Here is a 15,659-nt window from a genome sequence, read left to right as displayed (position 1 = left end):
GAAGTGCTGATGAAAGAGCCTGTCCAGCTCCAGCCCCTGATACTGATGTCCCCAAGGCCTTCTGGAGCCTTTTCTAACAATGTGAAGTATATTGCAAAGCAGCTCACCCAGTGAGAAGACTTTTGGCATAATGTGCCGATTTGTACAGATCCTGGAGATAGAAGGACTTCAGACCAACCAGGGAGTTATCTGATCCGCTTGGTGTTCAATGTAACTCTTTACCATGGCTCAGACTTTGTTACTTGCAGTTACAGTTTCTCATTTTAGATTGTGCACATTTTGCATTTGTTTTTACATGTTCTTTGTTCATGCTCTTTATCATTTTTCTGAGTTGGAAAGTTAGATTGCATTCAAAATGTACAGAAATACTTAATTTTGTTAAAGCTTTTTATAAAAAATGCTTCTGACCAGAGCTTTGTTTCCTTGTCATTAATGTTGAACACCACCAGAGGGGCTCTCACCTGAAAGGTCTCTGCTTCATGTGTCTTCAGCAGAAGATCTAGACTTTGATTGCTATATTTTCAGTTAATATTGACCTTACTGAGCTTTAGCCATATCCGCTGCCTATCATAAAAAAATGTAAGTACAGTGAACCTTTCTAAAATATACAGTAGTAAAGAGACAAACCCACCAGCATTATAGTAGCCAAATTCTTGTTTGTGGGCTGTATATATAAAATTGACTTGAAAAAGTTGCTGATTTTAGAGTACTGGCACCTTTTTCATTCCAATTCAAGCACTGGTGCTGACCAATCACGAAGTGTCATTTCTTGACTGGCAGCAAAAACAACCAATCACAGCAGTGCTTCTCTGGCTGGCTCTGTCCAATCACAAACAAGAAGTGTTCTCCTAAAGGAATACCCTTTCCGTATAAGTTGAGATGCTGTGGCGTTTCCTGAAATGCTGTGGCGTTTTCCCAAATGCTGTGAAGTTTCCTGAAATGATGTTTTGAATTGCACTTCAGGGCCACCGTATGTTATAATCCATAATGAAAATAATCATTATTTAGTCGTTAAAAAACAACAACAAAAGTAAACCCCTGATCTTACATTAATAATAGTTCAATGACATAATGACATTCACTGGGGACATGTTTCTAAAAAAGTGTAACTTTCTTTTCATGATTATACGTAAATACTTGTACTGTCTTTACAAAAATTGTAATGCTACACTTTTTTGTGTTGTAGGCTACTTCTGAATTGTGGTACTACAACAGTACTTTTACTTAAAGGTAGGGTAGGTAAGAAATAAGAATGGAGAAACCAGCTCGAGTGCGCTAGGATTTGAAAGTACGCAGCCGAAAAAAATCTGCCCCTTCCTTCAGACTTCCTTACAGAGCCCCTCCTTCAACACACACGAACGCGCACATGACCGGGCACAAGATACATTTGTGCACGAGATGGAAGGCTGACAGGCAGGTAAAATAATTGGAAATTGGTCGTGCTTTTTACAGCGCTACGGCTTCCACAGATGAATTTTATGTATTTATTGTCAAAGCATTTAATGTATTCATTGCTATCGGGATTTTAAGAGCATTCCATGGAATATAACAAAAAGTGTTTCTGAATACGTCATCCATCACTGTTGATTGTTGATAAACTAGTGCAACGTCACTTCTCAGCGACAGACCGTTCTCGCACATGCGCATTAGCATTGAGCTTTGTTATTTCATTTCACTATGGCGCTTAGCAAAACGTTTGGACAAAAACCTGTTAAATTTCAGCTCGAGGAGGATGGAGACTTTTATATGATCGGATCGGAGGTTATAATTCTACTTATTTATTCAACCATAGCCTCAATTATTTACTTATTTGTCAGAAAAGTGTTAAACCTGACAGCCGGTCCATTAGCAGCTAGGTAGCAGCTAACGATGAAGGACGGCGCATCAACACTCATTCATTTATTTCATGCTTCTTGTTAATTTAGCTGAGAACAGCCATGAAGATAAAATACAATAATTAATATGATGTTCCAACAGTACGAAGTCTTTTCCAGAGGTTCAACCTGGTTTCTCTGGCTGAGCTATCCAACGTTATACAATCATGCTATGCTGCTATGCTAGCTAGCTAAAGGTGTTTATCCAACAAAAGCTTGTATAGGACAGTCTAACAAACACCGCAATGGGGGTGTTGGACTCATTCTTTATTAATGTTATCATTTATTTATTATCATTACTATATGGTTGTTTGTTACGGTACTATGGTTCCTCTCACAGTGTACGTGTTAGCTGTAACGTTAGTTCTCGGACGTAAATACTGATCTTAATTCCAATACAGATTTATAGTAGTTGAATGTTTTTTGTTTTTTTAAACCTCTTAGACTAGATTTAACATAATACAAATAAACTGAAAACATGGCTCTATTCAGGAGAAAGTCATGATAGTTATCATTCGCCATCATTTTTTTGAATAATCAACTATTTGTTTGGAATAATGTAGTAATAAGAATAATGAATATGAAATATAAGAAAAAAACTGAAATCTGACTTGACATGGTTATCCCGTAGCTAAACTCCAAAATACATACATAGAGGAAAACACATACAAATAAAGGGCAACCAGCAAACAAAAGGGTTGTAAGAATCCCCAAGATTCTTTGGTCGGTGGTCTGCCTTCGTGTTTCTTGATTCTGTTTTTTTCCTGTGTGTGTTCAGGTGGGAAACTACCTCCGCATGTTCAGAGGCTCCCTGTATAAAAGATACCCGTCATTATGGAGAAAACTGGCATCGGTAGAAGAGAGGAAGAAGATAGTGGAGTCATCACACGGTCAGTAGAGTGCAGCCCTGAGACTATATTCACAATATATACTCCTAATATGTTGTGATTCATCTAATATTAAAACCCGTACCACTAAGAAATGTTGTACTACAGACTACTTTGGAATTTTTTAATAAATAGAACAAATTAGGAAATGTGTTTTGCCTTCAAAAAAGGTCAGAACATATGGAATAGTCCATCCCAGTTTCTTAAAGTCCAAGGTTATATCCTTAAATGTCTTGTTTTACAATTTCAAAACCCAAAGATGTTTTCCTTACTAAAAGATTGATGGTTTGGGATTTTAAAATAATGTAATTGCCACTAACTGATTCGCTGTAATGTTTAAAAGTATTATTGACACTAAGAGGTATTGTTTAAATAAATAAAAAGGAATCTTGAGAAAATTAAAGGATTTGATTGCTTTTTTTTCTTTGCTTTTTTAAATGTATCTCATTCTATTATTTAAGTTTTTATTTGTTTTTTTGTTGTGATTTACCTCAACTTGATGTAAAAACATGAGTTTGTGATCTGAGCATATCTGTAAATGAACTCAGTCAATAAGGATTACAACAATGAGAACTGTATCTCCACAAATAGAATTAAAAACAAAGAAACATCTTAAACTACAGAAAAACAAATTGTTCACACGTTTAAATATGTTTTGTTCATCTCTTTCTGAACAACATCCTTATACATTTATGTTTAAAAGGATAAGAAAATGGCATTTCTTTAGCTTTTGAGTTACACATCGCCTCATTTCATAATTAGGGTTAACAGAATTGTTCACAATAATGAGTCGAACATTACCAGGTTCAGCTGCTCTTGTTTCTGTCGTTGATTTGATCCGATCCGTTTCTGTCCTTCAGATCACGGCTACACTCAGCTGGCCACCAGTGTGACCCTGCTGAAGGCTTCCGAGGTGGAGGAGATCCTGGAAGGAAACGATGAGAAGTACAAAGCTATCTCCATCAGCACTGAGCCCCCCGCCTACCTCAGGTACCCCCGCCATCTGAGAACACAAATGATAGATATGGGAATGCCTCTCTATTTAGATGCTTGCCTCACAATCAAAAGGTTCCCTATGTTTCCATTTTGCTTTTCAAGAAAAATACTACCGTAGTTCTTTTTGTGAGTTGCAGGCTTAACCTAGTCAAGAAACTTCATCTGAGCCGTGGACAAATAAGACTGGTTATGACTTATTATTACCTTTTACTTTTGGTGCTCTTTGTAGGTCTTTGGTGCTAATGCAAGACTTAAACAGTATTTATACACTGTGCTATTATTACTCCTTCCAGGGTTACATTTAGATATACTTTTATTGATCCCAGTTTGGACAATTATTTTGTCATAGCAGCATGTAGACAAGCATTGCACATGAATTTCAAATGAAATAAAATACAAAATAAACTTTAACAGCAAATGTATGTCTATATAAACAGGACAAACAAAACAAAACAGAACATATGTACATCTCAACAGTGAAATATGTATACCTCGAGCAGTGTTTCTCAAACTTTTTCATACCAAGGACCACTTAACCAATAAAAGAACACTCGTGGACCACCTAACTCCACAAATATCTAAAAACACATAGTTTTTATAGAACAGATTACAAATCGCCTGAAAATGGTACAAACAAGTGACAACATGTTTGATGAAGGTGTTGTGCTGGGCTATATCATGCTCGCTCCATTGCTGAGATATTCCCGCGAGAGTGCGGAAAACTGAAATGTACTTATTTATTTCAAATGTGAAATTTTACCAATATACTCACAGACCACTAGGGGGCGCTCACGGACCACACTTTGAGAAGCACTGACCGAGAGTATCTTATTTTTTCCTTTTTTAATGAATGATTATTGATTAATTTGTCAACTGACAGGTTAACAAGTATATTTACTAAAGTACTGTACTTAATTACACATTTAAGGTACTTATCCATGACTTTTGTTCGTTTTTGTGCCACTTCCTACCTATACACCAGATTTCAGCGAAAAATATTTTTGCTCCACTACATTTATTTGATACCTATAGTTAGGATATTGCACACAGAACATTTTTACGTTTTTAAAATATAATGTTTTGTAAGAAATAAAATGATGACCCTACAGCAGGGCTATTCAATTACACATTCAGTTGGGCCAGATTTTATAACTACAAAATTCAGCTGGGCCAGACATTCAGCGGCCTGTAAAAAGCAGGTAATGACACATTTTAAACCAACACATATTACTGCGATGAAAAACATGCCATTTTTATTCATTGTTCATCTAACAAAGGCACGTCAAAAAGTGCATAAAAACACAACAAATTAGCATTCATTTAACAGAATCTGAAAAAAAGTGCAGTTGTAGCATTACATTTGTTTGCTTTAGAAGTCAAATATTCATGTTTTTTTGTTGAACCAGGCACATCACAAAGTGCATTTAACTGAATACAATAATAGCAGTCTTAATAAATGTCCTCACATACAAAAATAAAATTGGATACATAATGACACATGCAAACAGTTAAAGAGCTCCAATGTAACAAAAAGAGGTAGTAGGCTACCTATACTATTTTAGGTATTTTTTCACTTTTCAAGTAATAACAAAAAAATCATACGTTTTGGTCACATTTGACCCAGACACATTACAAAGTGCATTTAAATTAATACAGAAATAACTGTCAAACCCTTCAGTGCACAAACCCATAACAAGGGATAATGGTAACTAACATATGAATGAATACTACACTACACGTCTACTATAGCAAACTAGGTGCTTACTATCACCTCATTTGTGATTTATCATCGCTGACTTTCTCAATGTGATATTTTTTGTTTTGAACAAGAGCAGTGATTTTTGGCTCATAGGATGTCAATGCAATCCTAAGACATTGGTGAAGACTGCTGTCAGTCAGGGAGCAGCGAGTGCTACTTTTGATTGAGTTCATGTGAAAAGCTTGATTCACATTTGTATGTTGATCCAAACATACTGAGCACACAGATCGCTACTTTCTGAACGTTAGGGAACTGCTGTTTTTTGACATCACTCCAAAACTTCGCTGGCCCGTTAGTGCGCTGCTCTTGTGCCATGGTTACGGATAAATGCATGTCAATAAGTTCCAGTGTAAGTGTCCCCTCGTCGGTGGAGGGGACCACTTCCTTTGCTCTGGTTGATACGTCCCCGTCTATTGCAACAGTGAAGGGGTCTCTGGCATCACCTCTGTGGGCAGAGCAAGTCCATCCAATCGACCGGCAAAGTTCTCTTTCAACCTCGCAATGAAATCTGTCATCACATCCGTGATTTGTGCCGGGGATGTGATGTGTTTGAGGAGCGTCGGAAAATGCAGCTTCTGACCCGTACTCAAGTCGGTCGCGAAAAGGTCCAGCGGCAGCTTGACTTGGAATGCGCGCATCTGCTCCACAAGATCAATGACCGGGTTGTCTCTGTTTACGCTTCAGAGTTGAGAGAGACATGTTTTAGAGTTGCTATCATAGGACCACCGTTACTAGCACCACTAGATGCACTTTCAAAAAACGTGCTGCGTTGTGGTTTAGTGGTTTCTATGCAACGCGGAGTGTTGCGTTCATGGTCTGTACTAGTGTAGGAATTTGGCTACAGGAGGCTAGCTGGGCCACTCGGGAGTTGGTTCTGGGCCGCATCTGGCCCGCGGGCCGCCATTTGAATAGGCCTGCCCTACAGTATGTACAGGTACAGCTTAATCAATGTATTAACTGGTTGTTTGAAATACATATTGATGATCACAATAATGATGATGATGAAGAGAAATTGGACAAATAAGGCAAATCCACCCTGAACCAACAATCATAAATGTGTTATAGAATGCATATAAAGGCACAAAACTGATTAAAGGAGAGGGGCAGTAACTGACAACTAGTAGGGGGTTGTTGTTTTGGGGGACAGGGATCTTGAGAGTGTAGTAGGAAGCAATGGCTGCTGAAGAGAATAAAACAACTGGAAACAAATCCCAAAAGAATCCGTTTTTCAACTCGATATGAAAATGATTACTCAACGTCTGAAATCTAAAATTGATAACGGAAGAAGAATTACACAGGTAGCTTGTATCAAGAGGTCAGTCTGCACATTTTTGAGGCGACCTATTTGGAAATGAGAGATAAGTACTTTTACGTCGAATGTCTTTTAGCTGATGCTTTTTGGGTTTATGAAAGCGCCCTGATTAAAGCGGCATTCATAAAAGCATACTTGTAATAATTAAGGATGTTTCAGTTTGCATAATTATCTTCATGGTGGAAGAACATATTGGCTGTGTTAATAGAAAGAAAGAAAAAAGCACGTTTTCAAACATGTCCATCAGTAGTAGGTCCACAGTAAATGGGTTTAACATGTGGTTATGTATGTATTTATATATTATAAGATAAGATTGACCTTTATTGATCCCTGTAGGGAAATGTGGGTGTCATAGCAGCAACAGAATAAGACAGGAAAACACATAGTACACATGCGATAATAAGAAAAACAAAACAAGTTAAAATAGGAATGAACATAATAGTATAAATCAAAATTAAGAAAAATCACATGAGTTAAACTCTGAATTTTAACAGGTGAATGTTCATATATATATACAGATTTATATAAAGGTTAAAAATATATACATGTAAATTATTATTATGATTTGGTATGTTACCCTTAAACCAGTGAGATAATAACTGCTGCATGTTGTCATTGAACTAATTGGACATTTGAAAAATGCCCATCTCATCTTGTCTGGTTCCCACATGTGTTTGGTTCTGTCCCCAGGGAGCAGAAGGGCAAGAGGAACAGTCAGTGGGTCCCCACGTTGCCCAACAGCTCCCACCACCTGGACGCAGTGCCCTGCTCCACCACCATCAACCGCAGCCGGAGTGGCCGCGACAAGAAGAGGACCTTCCCCCTGTGGTGAGCAGCCTGCGCCCCCCACTGCTGTGTTTAGTCACGCAGAAACGCGGATCACGTGCACCATAAGGTTTAAATCAGGGCTGTCAGTCGATTAAAATATTTAATCGCGATTAATCGCATGATGTCCATAGTTAATCGCAAATTAATCGCAAATGTTTTATCTGTCCTAAATGTACCTTAGAGGAATATTTTTTCAAGTTTTTAATACTCTTATCGACATATGAGTGGACAAATATGCTTTATGCAAATGTTTGTTTGTTATCATTGGAACAATGACAAATATTCTCCTGAATATTTTCAATACAACAACCTGGAACCTCTCTCTCTCTCTTACACTCTCTCCCAACCCTGTCTACTTCTCTGCACTGAGCCAGTTGCTCAAACAGACAAGCCTGTTTACAGTTATCGGCGAAATGCCGCTCCTCTGTCTTCATAACAGTCAAAGCATGAGACTGAAGTTCCCACTGTGGGTACAAATAATGCACTGTGACACGTTGGATGCGATCCGAATTATCTCACACAGTCCCTCGTCCTCCACAATGTTAATTGTCCTGCAAGCTGTAGACACCCATTTAGCTATCGCTTGCTGCTCGTAGACGCCGTGTCCAGGCGTCCAACCGGCAAACTTTAAAGCGTGGTCTGCCGCAAGCGAGCGGCAGCAGCGGGGCTGTCAGCATCAGCTGTGTACTTGGCTTGCTGTTTAAAACACCTTTTTTTGTATCCATATCTCACTAGAATCTCCCACCATCCAACTAACAACAACAACAACAACAATGTCAAGCCTTTGGGCTCTGAAACTACGGAGCTTGCCGAGGACAACTACACATGCGTTAATCGCACGGCAAAATAATTAGTGGCGCTAAAAAAAAATTGCATTATTAGCGCGTTAACTTGACAGCCCTAGTTTAAATATATTGAAATATATGTATATACTAATACAGTGTTTCCCACAGATTTGAAATATACTTGGGGGGTGGTGGTAGCGGGGGGGGGGGGGGTGGTTTGAGGTGATGTGCAACAACATTAACATTAACCTTTCTGTTGGTCGCTTGTTAGCAGACCCTTCACACGATGGCAGAGCGAACAGGTACAGGCACGGCCCATAGTGATATCCCTATAGTTTAATTCTACTACCCACACATAAACATATGGCTGTGGGTTACTATTTTTTTTTTTTTTAATGGTAAATGTATTTAGGAACCTATCAATGTGATTTTAAGTGGGGGTGGACCTCAAATTCTCTAGGGGGGTCCGGGAGCATGCTCCCCCGGTAAGATTTGTTTTACATTTTGGAGTTAAATGCATCAATCTGGTGCACTTTGAGGGGAAAATAAAGAGACTAGATCTATGGGAACACCTATATGAAACATAACTGTATACATTTCAATAATCATAAAATCAGGGTCATAACCAATAACATATCCAATATGAAAAAACACTGACACCCTCAAATGGAAATATGTGTTTACATATATGGTGACCGAATATTTCTTTTTAATTAATTATAAAAAATAAAACTAAATGGGTCGCGAAATATACTTGGGCGGCCGTTAATATACCTGGGCGGCCCCAAGTATAGTCTGTGTGTGGGAAACCCTGACTAATAATAATAAAGCTTTATTTATATAGCACTTTTCATACAGCACATGCAGCTCAAAGTGCACAGTGATGTGTGCCATTTTGTTGGCACACATCACAAGTTAAAAATAAACAACAAGAAATTCCCCTCAGATTAGATGTTAAGAACTTTACAGGTACATGCAGCAAAATACAACAATTAAACAGGTTAAGACACACAAGGAGGTCAAAGGTATGATAATAAAATACAATAAAATAAAATAAATAATGATTTCTCTCCGAGAGATAAGACCCAAGACAACTGAATCGATGCAACAATATAAAACCCCATAAAACAAATTGAACATATAGGTACAACAGAAATACAAATAAAAAGATAATAGTAATACAAATGTAATATATAGGAATTAGATCTAGTTTCTGTTGCAGTTGGTGAATTTTTTTTGTTTTTTCTTCTTGCCCAGCTTTGACGACCACGATCCAGCAGTGATCCACGAGAACGCCACTCAGTCTGAAGTCCTGGTTCCCATCCGCCTGGACATGGAGATCGAGGGACAGAAACTCAGAGACGCTTTCACCTGGAACATGAACGGTAATGCCCCAACATCGCCTTTTCTCTCAGCTCAGCAAAATAGGGTATCAAAGCAAAAAAAGATTGGAGCCAATATAAGTTTTGACACATTTCTTTGCCTTTTTGACATTCCCAGAAAAGCTGATGACGCCCGAGATGTTCGCTGAGATCCTCTGCGACGACCTGGACCTCAACCCGCTGGCCTTCGTCCCCGCCATCGCCTCCGCCATCCGACAGCAGATCGAGTCGTATCCCACAGACAGCATCCTGGAGGAGCAGTCGGACCAGAGGGTGATCATCAAGGTGACGCTCTACACTGCCTGGAGCTCATGAAGAATCTATCAAATGTTTTCACGATACTTGAAGCCTATTCTGAGAAATGTTTTTGGTTTTCAGTTGAACATCCATGTGGGGAACATCTCCCTGGTGGACCAGTTTGAGTGGGACATGTCCGAGAGGGAGAACTCTCCGGAGAAATTCGCCCTGAAGCTGTGCTCCGAGCTGGGCCTGGGCGGAGAGTTTGTCACTACCATCGCCTACAGCATCCGCGGTCAGCTAAGCTGGCACCAGAGGACGTACGCCTTCAGGTACTGTCCACAGAGCGGGAGGTGTGGTGGAAAGCATGTGAGCTCAGTGTCCTATCTCCCAAACATCATGAGTACATTTTGAGCTTTAACCGGTAAAAGAAATACAAGTAGTAGTTTGTTGTCAGGTTTGACACATGCTTTCTACGGTGGCCAACAAGTACAAACGTGTTAAAACTGCTTAAAACACTTCCATTACGGGATACGCGCTGCAGTTTCTAAATCAGGGGTCTCCAACCTTTTTTAGGATGAGAGCTACTTTCAAAAAATAAAACAAGTCGGGGGCTACTTTTACATTATGATATGCTTACTTTTAACCTTTGTGTGCTGTTTGGGTCTGTGGGACCCGTTTTCAGCGTTTACTAAAAGAAAATGTATGCAATAAAATTATTTTAACCTGCTTTATTTGAGGGTGGACCTCACATCCTCTAGGGGGGTCCGGGGGCATGCACCCCCGAGAAGATTTATTTAATGAAGTGAAATGCATCAATCTGGTGCACTTTGAGAGCAAAATGAATGTATTGATACAGCTCTCAACACTCAGATGAAAGGGAGCTGTATACTTTTCAATAATCCAAACATCTTTAGAATATGATCACAACCAATCATTTAAACTTGTTTATTCTTATCTTATGTTACCTAGTTAGCATTCTTTCTTTTTATTTATGCATATTTTACTAATCACTAGGGATGTAACGATATATCGAATATCGCGATATCGCGGTAAATAAATGTCTCAATACCGTCGTGAGACTGACAAAATCTACCGCAATTAAAAAATGTTTTAACTAATCTTTTTTTTTTTTTTAAAACCTTTATCAATCAATCAATCAATTTTTATTTATATAGCCCAATATCACAAATGTTACATTTGTCTCAGTGGACTTCACAGTTTGTACAGAATATCAGTATGACAATACGACACCCTCTGTCCTTAGACCCTCACATCGTACAAGGAAAAACTTCCAGAGAAAACCCACAGTTTAAATGTATTCAAACCAGGTGGTCCCATTGAGATCATCGATCTCTTTTTCAAGGGAGACCTGTCCAACATGGCAGCAAGTAGGTTACAACATGAACATAAAACAACAGATAACAATAAAGGACATCGTATTTACAGGGCTACATGTACATACCTAGAGACATTGACAAGTACCAACAGTATATTTATATCTCGCCCTGTCAATAAGCCTCACCTTCTTGGCAACAACTGTATTGTTTTTGAAGTGGTGGAGAGACAATGCACAGTTGTACCCACTGCTGTCACCCATGGCCAAAGCATATCTCTCTGTCCCAGCAACATCAGTACCAAGCAAGAGAGTTGTTTCCACAGCAGGGGATATTGTAAACACCCAAACATCCCAGCTTCTACCTGGAAATGTGGACATGCTCATATTCCTAAAAGATAACCTTGATGATGCTGAGTGAGTGAGTGAGAGTTGAGTTACTTGAAAAACTAAAGTGAAACTTTATTTATTCTATTGCAGGCGTCTGATTATTATATTGTTGACACTTTAAAATACTACTATCCTACTAAAATGCTGTACAAATCAGATTTATTATTTAATAAAGAAAAAGAAGAAGAAGAAAATTCACATTTTTTTTCCTTTTATTTTTCAATATCGCGATAAATATCGTAACTTGGACTTTTTATCGCGATATTATCGTACCGTGAGTTTTTGGTATCGTTACATCCTTACTAATCACTCCCGTTTTTGTTGTTGTTCTGTCCTATAGTACACATTGGAATGATTTCTTACTTTCTTTTTTACAACTAGGCTATACTAAATAGATAAAGGTGTGCTATCGCTCGCTCTCTCGCTCTCTCTCTCGACATGTCCCCAGTCTTAATTACGCCATGCGTATGTGTGCGTCAAGTGTAATAAATATATATGCAAGTTGCAACACACAGAGTAAAACTCTGCCCCTCATGTGCTATGGCTGGCATGACTAGGCTGTGTTCAATGGGGCTGATGTGATGTGTAGATTCTGCCAGACGGAAAATCAGGGTCCAACTCCCTATGAAGCGGTGAGCTGCCGCTCCACATTGCTTTTCTTCCCGACTGCAATGCTGGTCCCGCAAATCAAGCAAGAACGTGATTGGTCGATATTCATTGTGGGGGGTGGGGGGAGGAGGGGTGTTAGATAGATATAGTGTTGTAGTAAGTAGATAGAGTTTGCTATGATTGAGGTTTGGTTATGCATAGAGTAGATTCTTTTAATTACATTTCCTTTTTTTGGTGTATTTTTCCATTTTGGATTTGCTTGGCGAGCTACTTATTGACTTCACCAACTTCACAACACATGCTCAGCGTTTGTCCTAATGAAACGAGGCAAATACTAAACACTGCAAATAATGTAAATATATTTGTACTTAATTCTAAAGTGCACATGTTTTATTTCCATCATTACGTCAATCTCCTTGTGAGATTATTGAATCTTGATTATAGCTGTAACGTTGATAATAAGAAACCTGAAGAATTAGATATTTTAACATTCAAGAATGCAAACAAATATTAACATAATGTAATAGTGTATTGTAATGTTTTTGAAGGGGCACTTTGATCACACAGATACATTATTGATCATTTTGAAATATTACATTTTCTCATTTTGAAAACTTGCAGAAATAAGCGCTTTGGAAAAGTCTGGCCTGTTGACATCTCTGTTGTTGTGTATGTCGTTGCCATGGCTGCTATTTACTGCTCTCATGGATATTTTCTGGGTGAATCGAGTTCCTCACCTCCCCGGGATGTGAAGTAATACAATATTTCTAAACCCAGACTGATCTCCGTAACAGTTGGATATCCGGTGTGGAAGAAATATATTTATATATATATATAATTTCTCTGCTTATTTCACAACAACGATGGGTGATTGGTAATGCAATCAATCAAACAGAGATGTTCACTTATTCATCAGCATGCATGAAGTTAAATCCATTATTTCATTTGCTTCTCACGATTGTTTCTTTGGAGTTGTGCTGTTTCCTAAAATATCTTGTTTTCTTTCAAAACAGGATGTGTTTTTCCCGTCTTTCCTCGCTGCTCATCAAAACTATGCTAAATGTTTTCGTAACTTGTCATAATATTACGCTATTGTTACCGTTGCTTGGAACGTGCGTGCTTCAAGATTTGTGTAAACGGGGGGAAGTGACTCCCTGTTATGGATTGATTGGAAAACATCCCATCTGAGTCACTTGAAAGGAAACCCACATCTGAGTCTCCAGCTGCAGCCGAGGGAACACGTGTCCACTGAGTCCGCAGTGAAGTACATCCATAGTGACCATTGTTTTTGGTTGGTGTTTTGCAGTGAGAACCCCCTCCCCACAGTGGAGATAGCCATCAGAAACACAGGTGATGCCGACCAGTGGTGCCCCCTGCTGGAGACCCTGACAGACGCAGAGATGGAGAAGAAGATCAGAGATCAGGACAGAAACACCAGGTGAGTGAGGCTGAGGCTTTAATGCACCTCCATGATGGAGCAGTCAGCTGTTTGTTACCATACTTCCTTCCTGTGGAGATAAATAAAAACTAGAACAAAATGGAAATCAGAGGTGTATATATATTATAACAACTGATCTATTTAAGATCACAACAGTTGCTTGTCAATTGAATCATCCATTACTTGTCTAATCGTTAAGCTTAATTCACTATTCTACTTTTGTAGTGCCAAATAACATAGTTCAGTCCTGACTTAGTAAGGGACCCGTAAAAAAAGGTAATACATGAATTGATTAGTTTAACAGGGACAGTGCACATTAATCCAAATGAATCAGATATGATGAACACGATCATCTTGATAAATGATCATCTTTTAGGTCATTTTTGAAAAGTAAAATGTCAAACATTAGTTGTGAACTGAATAGTGCTTAAAACGTAATCGATTGAGTAACTTCATGAAGAGTAGACCAGATGTTGATATATTGGATAATTGTTTAATTATAAAAATGTTTTAAGTTGATGGTTCCAGCCTCTTTTTTTGAAGATCATTTTTTACAATTTCCTTGCATTTGAAAGATGAAGCGATTCAAATGGTGTACAGCCCATTTGCTGCTGCTGTATATTGTTTTTTTTGGTATATTTCAGAAATATGATCTGTTGCAAACACATGTTTATTATACTTAAACATTTTGTTCAGCGGGATAATCTCCACATAGAAACGCCACTTTCATAATAAGTTAAGTATAAATGCATTGGACAAAAGTAAAAAGATACCGCTTGGCTTTATACAAACTTCATCACCACCGCTGAGCTCAAGGCGGCTAATGCTCAGCATGATAATGTTTAGTTGTCTCATATAGCCACTTGTTAGCAACCGCCATTTTAAGACACGTAAAAACTTCTGACATTCACCAGTGAGTTGTTATTGACATATATTTGTCATTAAACCAATTATTATACACATCTTATAAGCTCTTATTTGCACCTTATTTCGGGAATCTAACCAAAAACCCAATCAAAATACTTTGATACAGGGGACCGTCATCTCTAAAATGCTTACTCGTTTCCACGCTTTAGGACTCATCCCTGCACCACTCTGTTTGGAAGACGTTACCCTTCAGCATTCAACCAAATGATCAAATAACATTGATTATCATCACGTTAAACGAATAGTATTTGGACCTCTAGTAAGAAGAGTGAGATTTGTAATAGTCTGCGGTAGCTGACACTGTTTCCCTTCCTTCTCTCCACAGGCGAATGAGGCGACTGGCGAACATGGCGCCTGCGTGGTAGGGTGACGGCGCCCCCTGCAGGAGCTCGTCTTCACTGAGGTTTGGTTCTGTCACGTCCCTCCATCGCGCGCTGGATGTCTTTTCTGCTCCACCGGATTCTCAGTCAGACATTCACCTTTTCATTTTTTATTTTCATTATTGATGTTATTGCTTTGTTCTTTTTGGCAAAGCCCCCGGTAGAAAACCCCGTCGTCTTCCCCTCAGACCCCCGGTGTTGAGAGGCTGCTCTCTCACTTTGACCACTGACTCTCTTTACCTGACCAGAGGGAGAAAAAAAACCACAGCCAGTCTCAGATAATATATTGTTATGTTGTATTTGTTGTCTTTTTGTACATTTTAATAATTCTTACAAAATAAATAAAAAAGTGAAAGAGCTTAATTTGACGTTTTGTTATATTGTGCATCAGTTTAAAGAAGCCCTAAAATCCCTGTGTTCCCTCCAGAGGGAGTTTCTCCCCCCCCCCCCCTTGCCTGCAATGCCTCCTTTATAGTCCTTGGTTTACTTATGTATATGTAAGTGTAAGTATATAGTGAC

The 15,659-nt window shown here is 38.7% G+C and overlaps 1 protein-coding gene across 1 annotated transcript; it reads left to right on the top strand.

Moving 5' to 3' along the window:
• Nucleotides 1–1,625: 1,625 nt before the first annotated feature.
• Nucleotides 1,626–15,503, top strand: smarcb1a (SWI/SNF related, matrix associated, actin dependent regulator of chromatin, subfamily b, member 1a). The gene is made up of 9 exons (XM_034230120.1): nt 1,626–1,761; nt 2,653–2,764; nt 3,622–3,751; nt 7,519–7,656; nt 9,699–9,826; nt 9,942–10,108; nt 10,202–10,392; nt 13,702–13,833; nt 15,086–15,503. Exons 1-9 carry the CDS (start codon nt 1,678–1,680, stop codon nt 15,123–15,125), a joined length of 1,122 nt encoding a protein of 373 aa, XP_034086011.1. The 5' UTR covers nt 1,626–1,677; the 3' UTR covers nt 15,126–15,503.
• Nucleotides 15,504–15,659: the final 156 nt, after the last annotated feature.

The sequence above is a fragment of the Gymnodraco acuticeps genome, unplaced genomic scaffold (genome assembly GCF_902827175.1).
Source record: "Gymnodraco acuticeps unplaced genomic scaffold, fGymAcu1.1, whole genome shotgun sequence".
NCBI lineage: Eukaryota > Metazoa > Chordata > Actinopteri > Perciformes > Bathydraconidae > Gymnodraco > Gymnodraco acuticeps.
This window is presented reverse-complemented; position numbering and strand designations above follow the sequence as displayed.

Bases quoted from the DNA above. Each gene is read 5' to 3' on its own strand.
- smarcb1a (XM_034230120.1), top strand. From the start codon at position 1,678: ATGGCGCTTAGCAAAACGTTTGGACAAAAACCTGTTAAATTTCAGCTC. The intron at 1,762-2,652 runs GTTATAATTCTA...GTGTGTGTTCAG, and splicing joins TTTATATGATCGGATCGGAG to GTGGGAAACTACCTCCGCAT. The intron at 9,827-9,941 runs GTAATGCCCCAA...TGACATTCCCAG, and splicing joins TTTCACCTGGAACATGAACG to AAAAGCTGATGACGCCCGAG.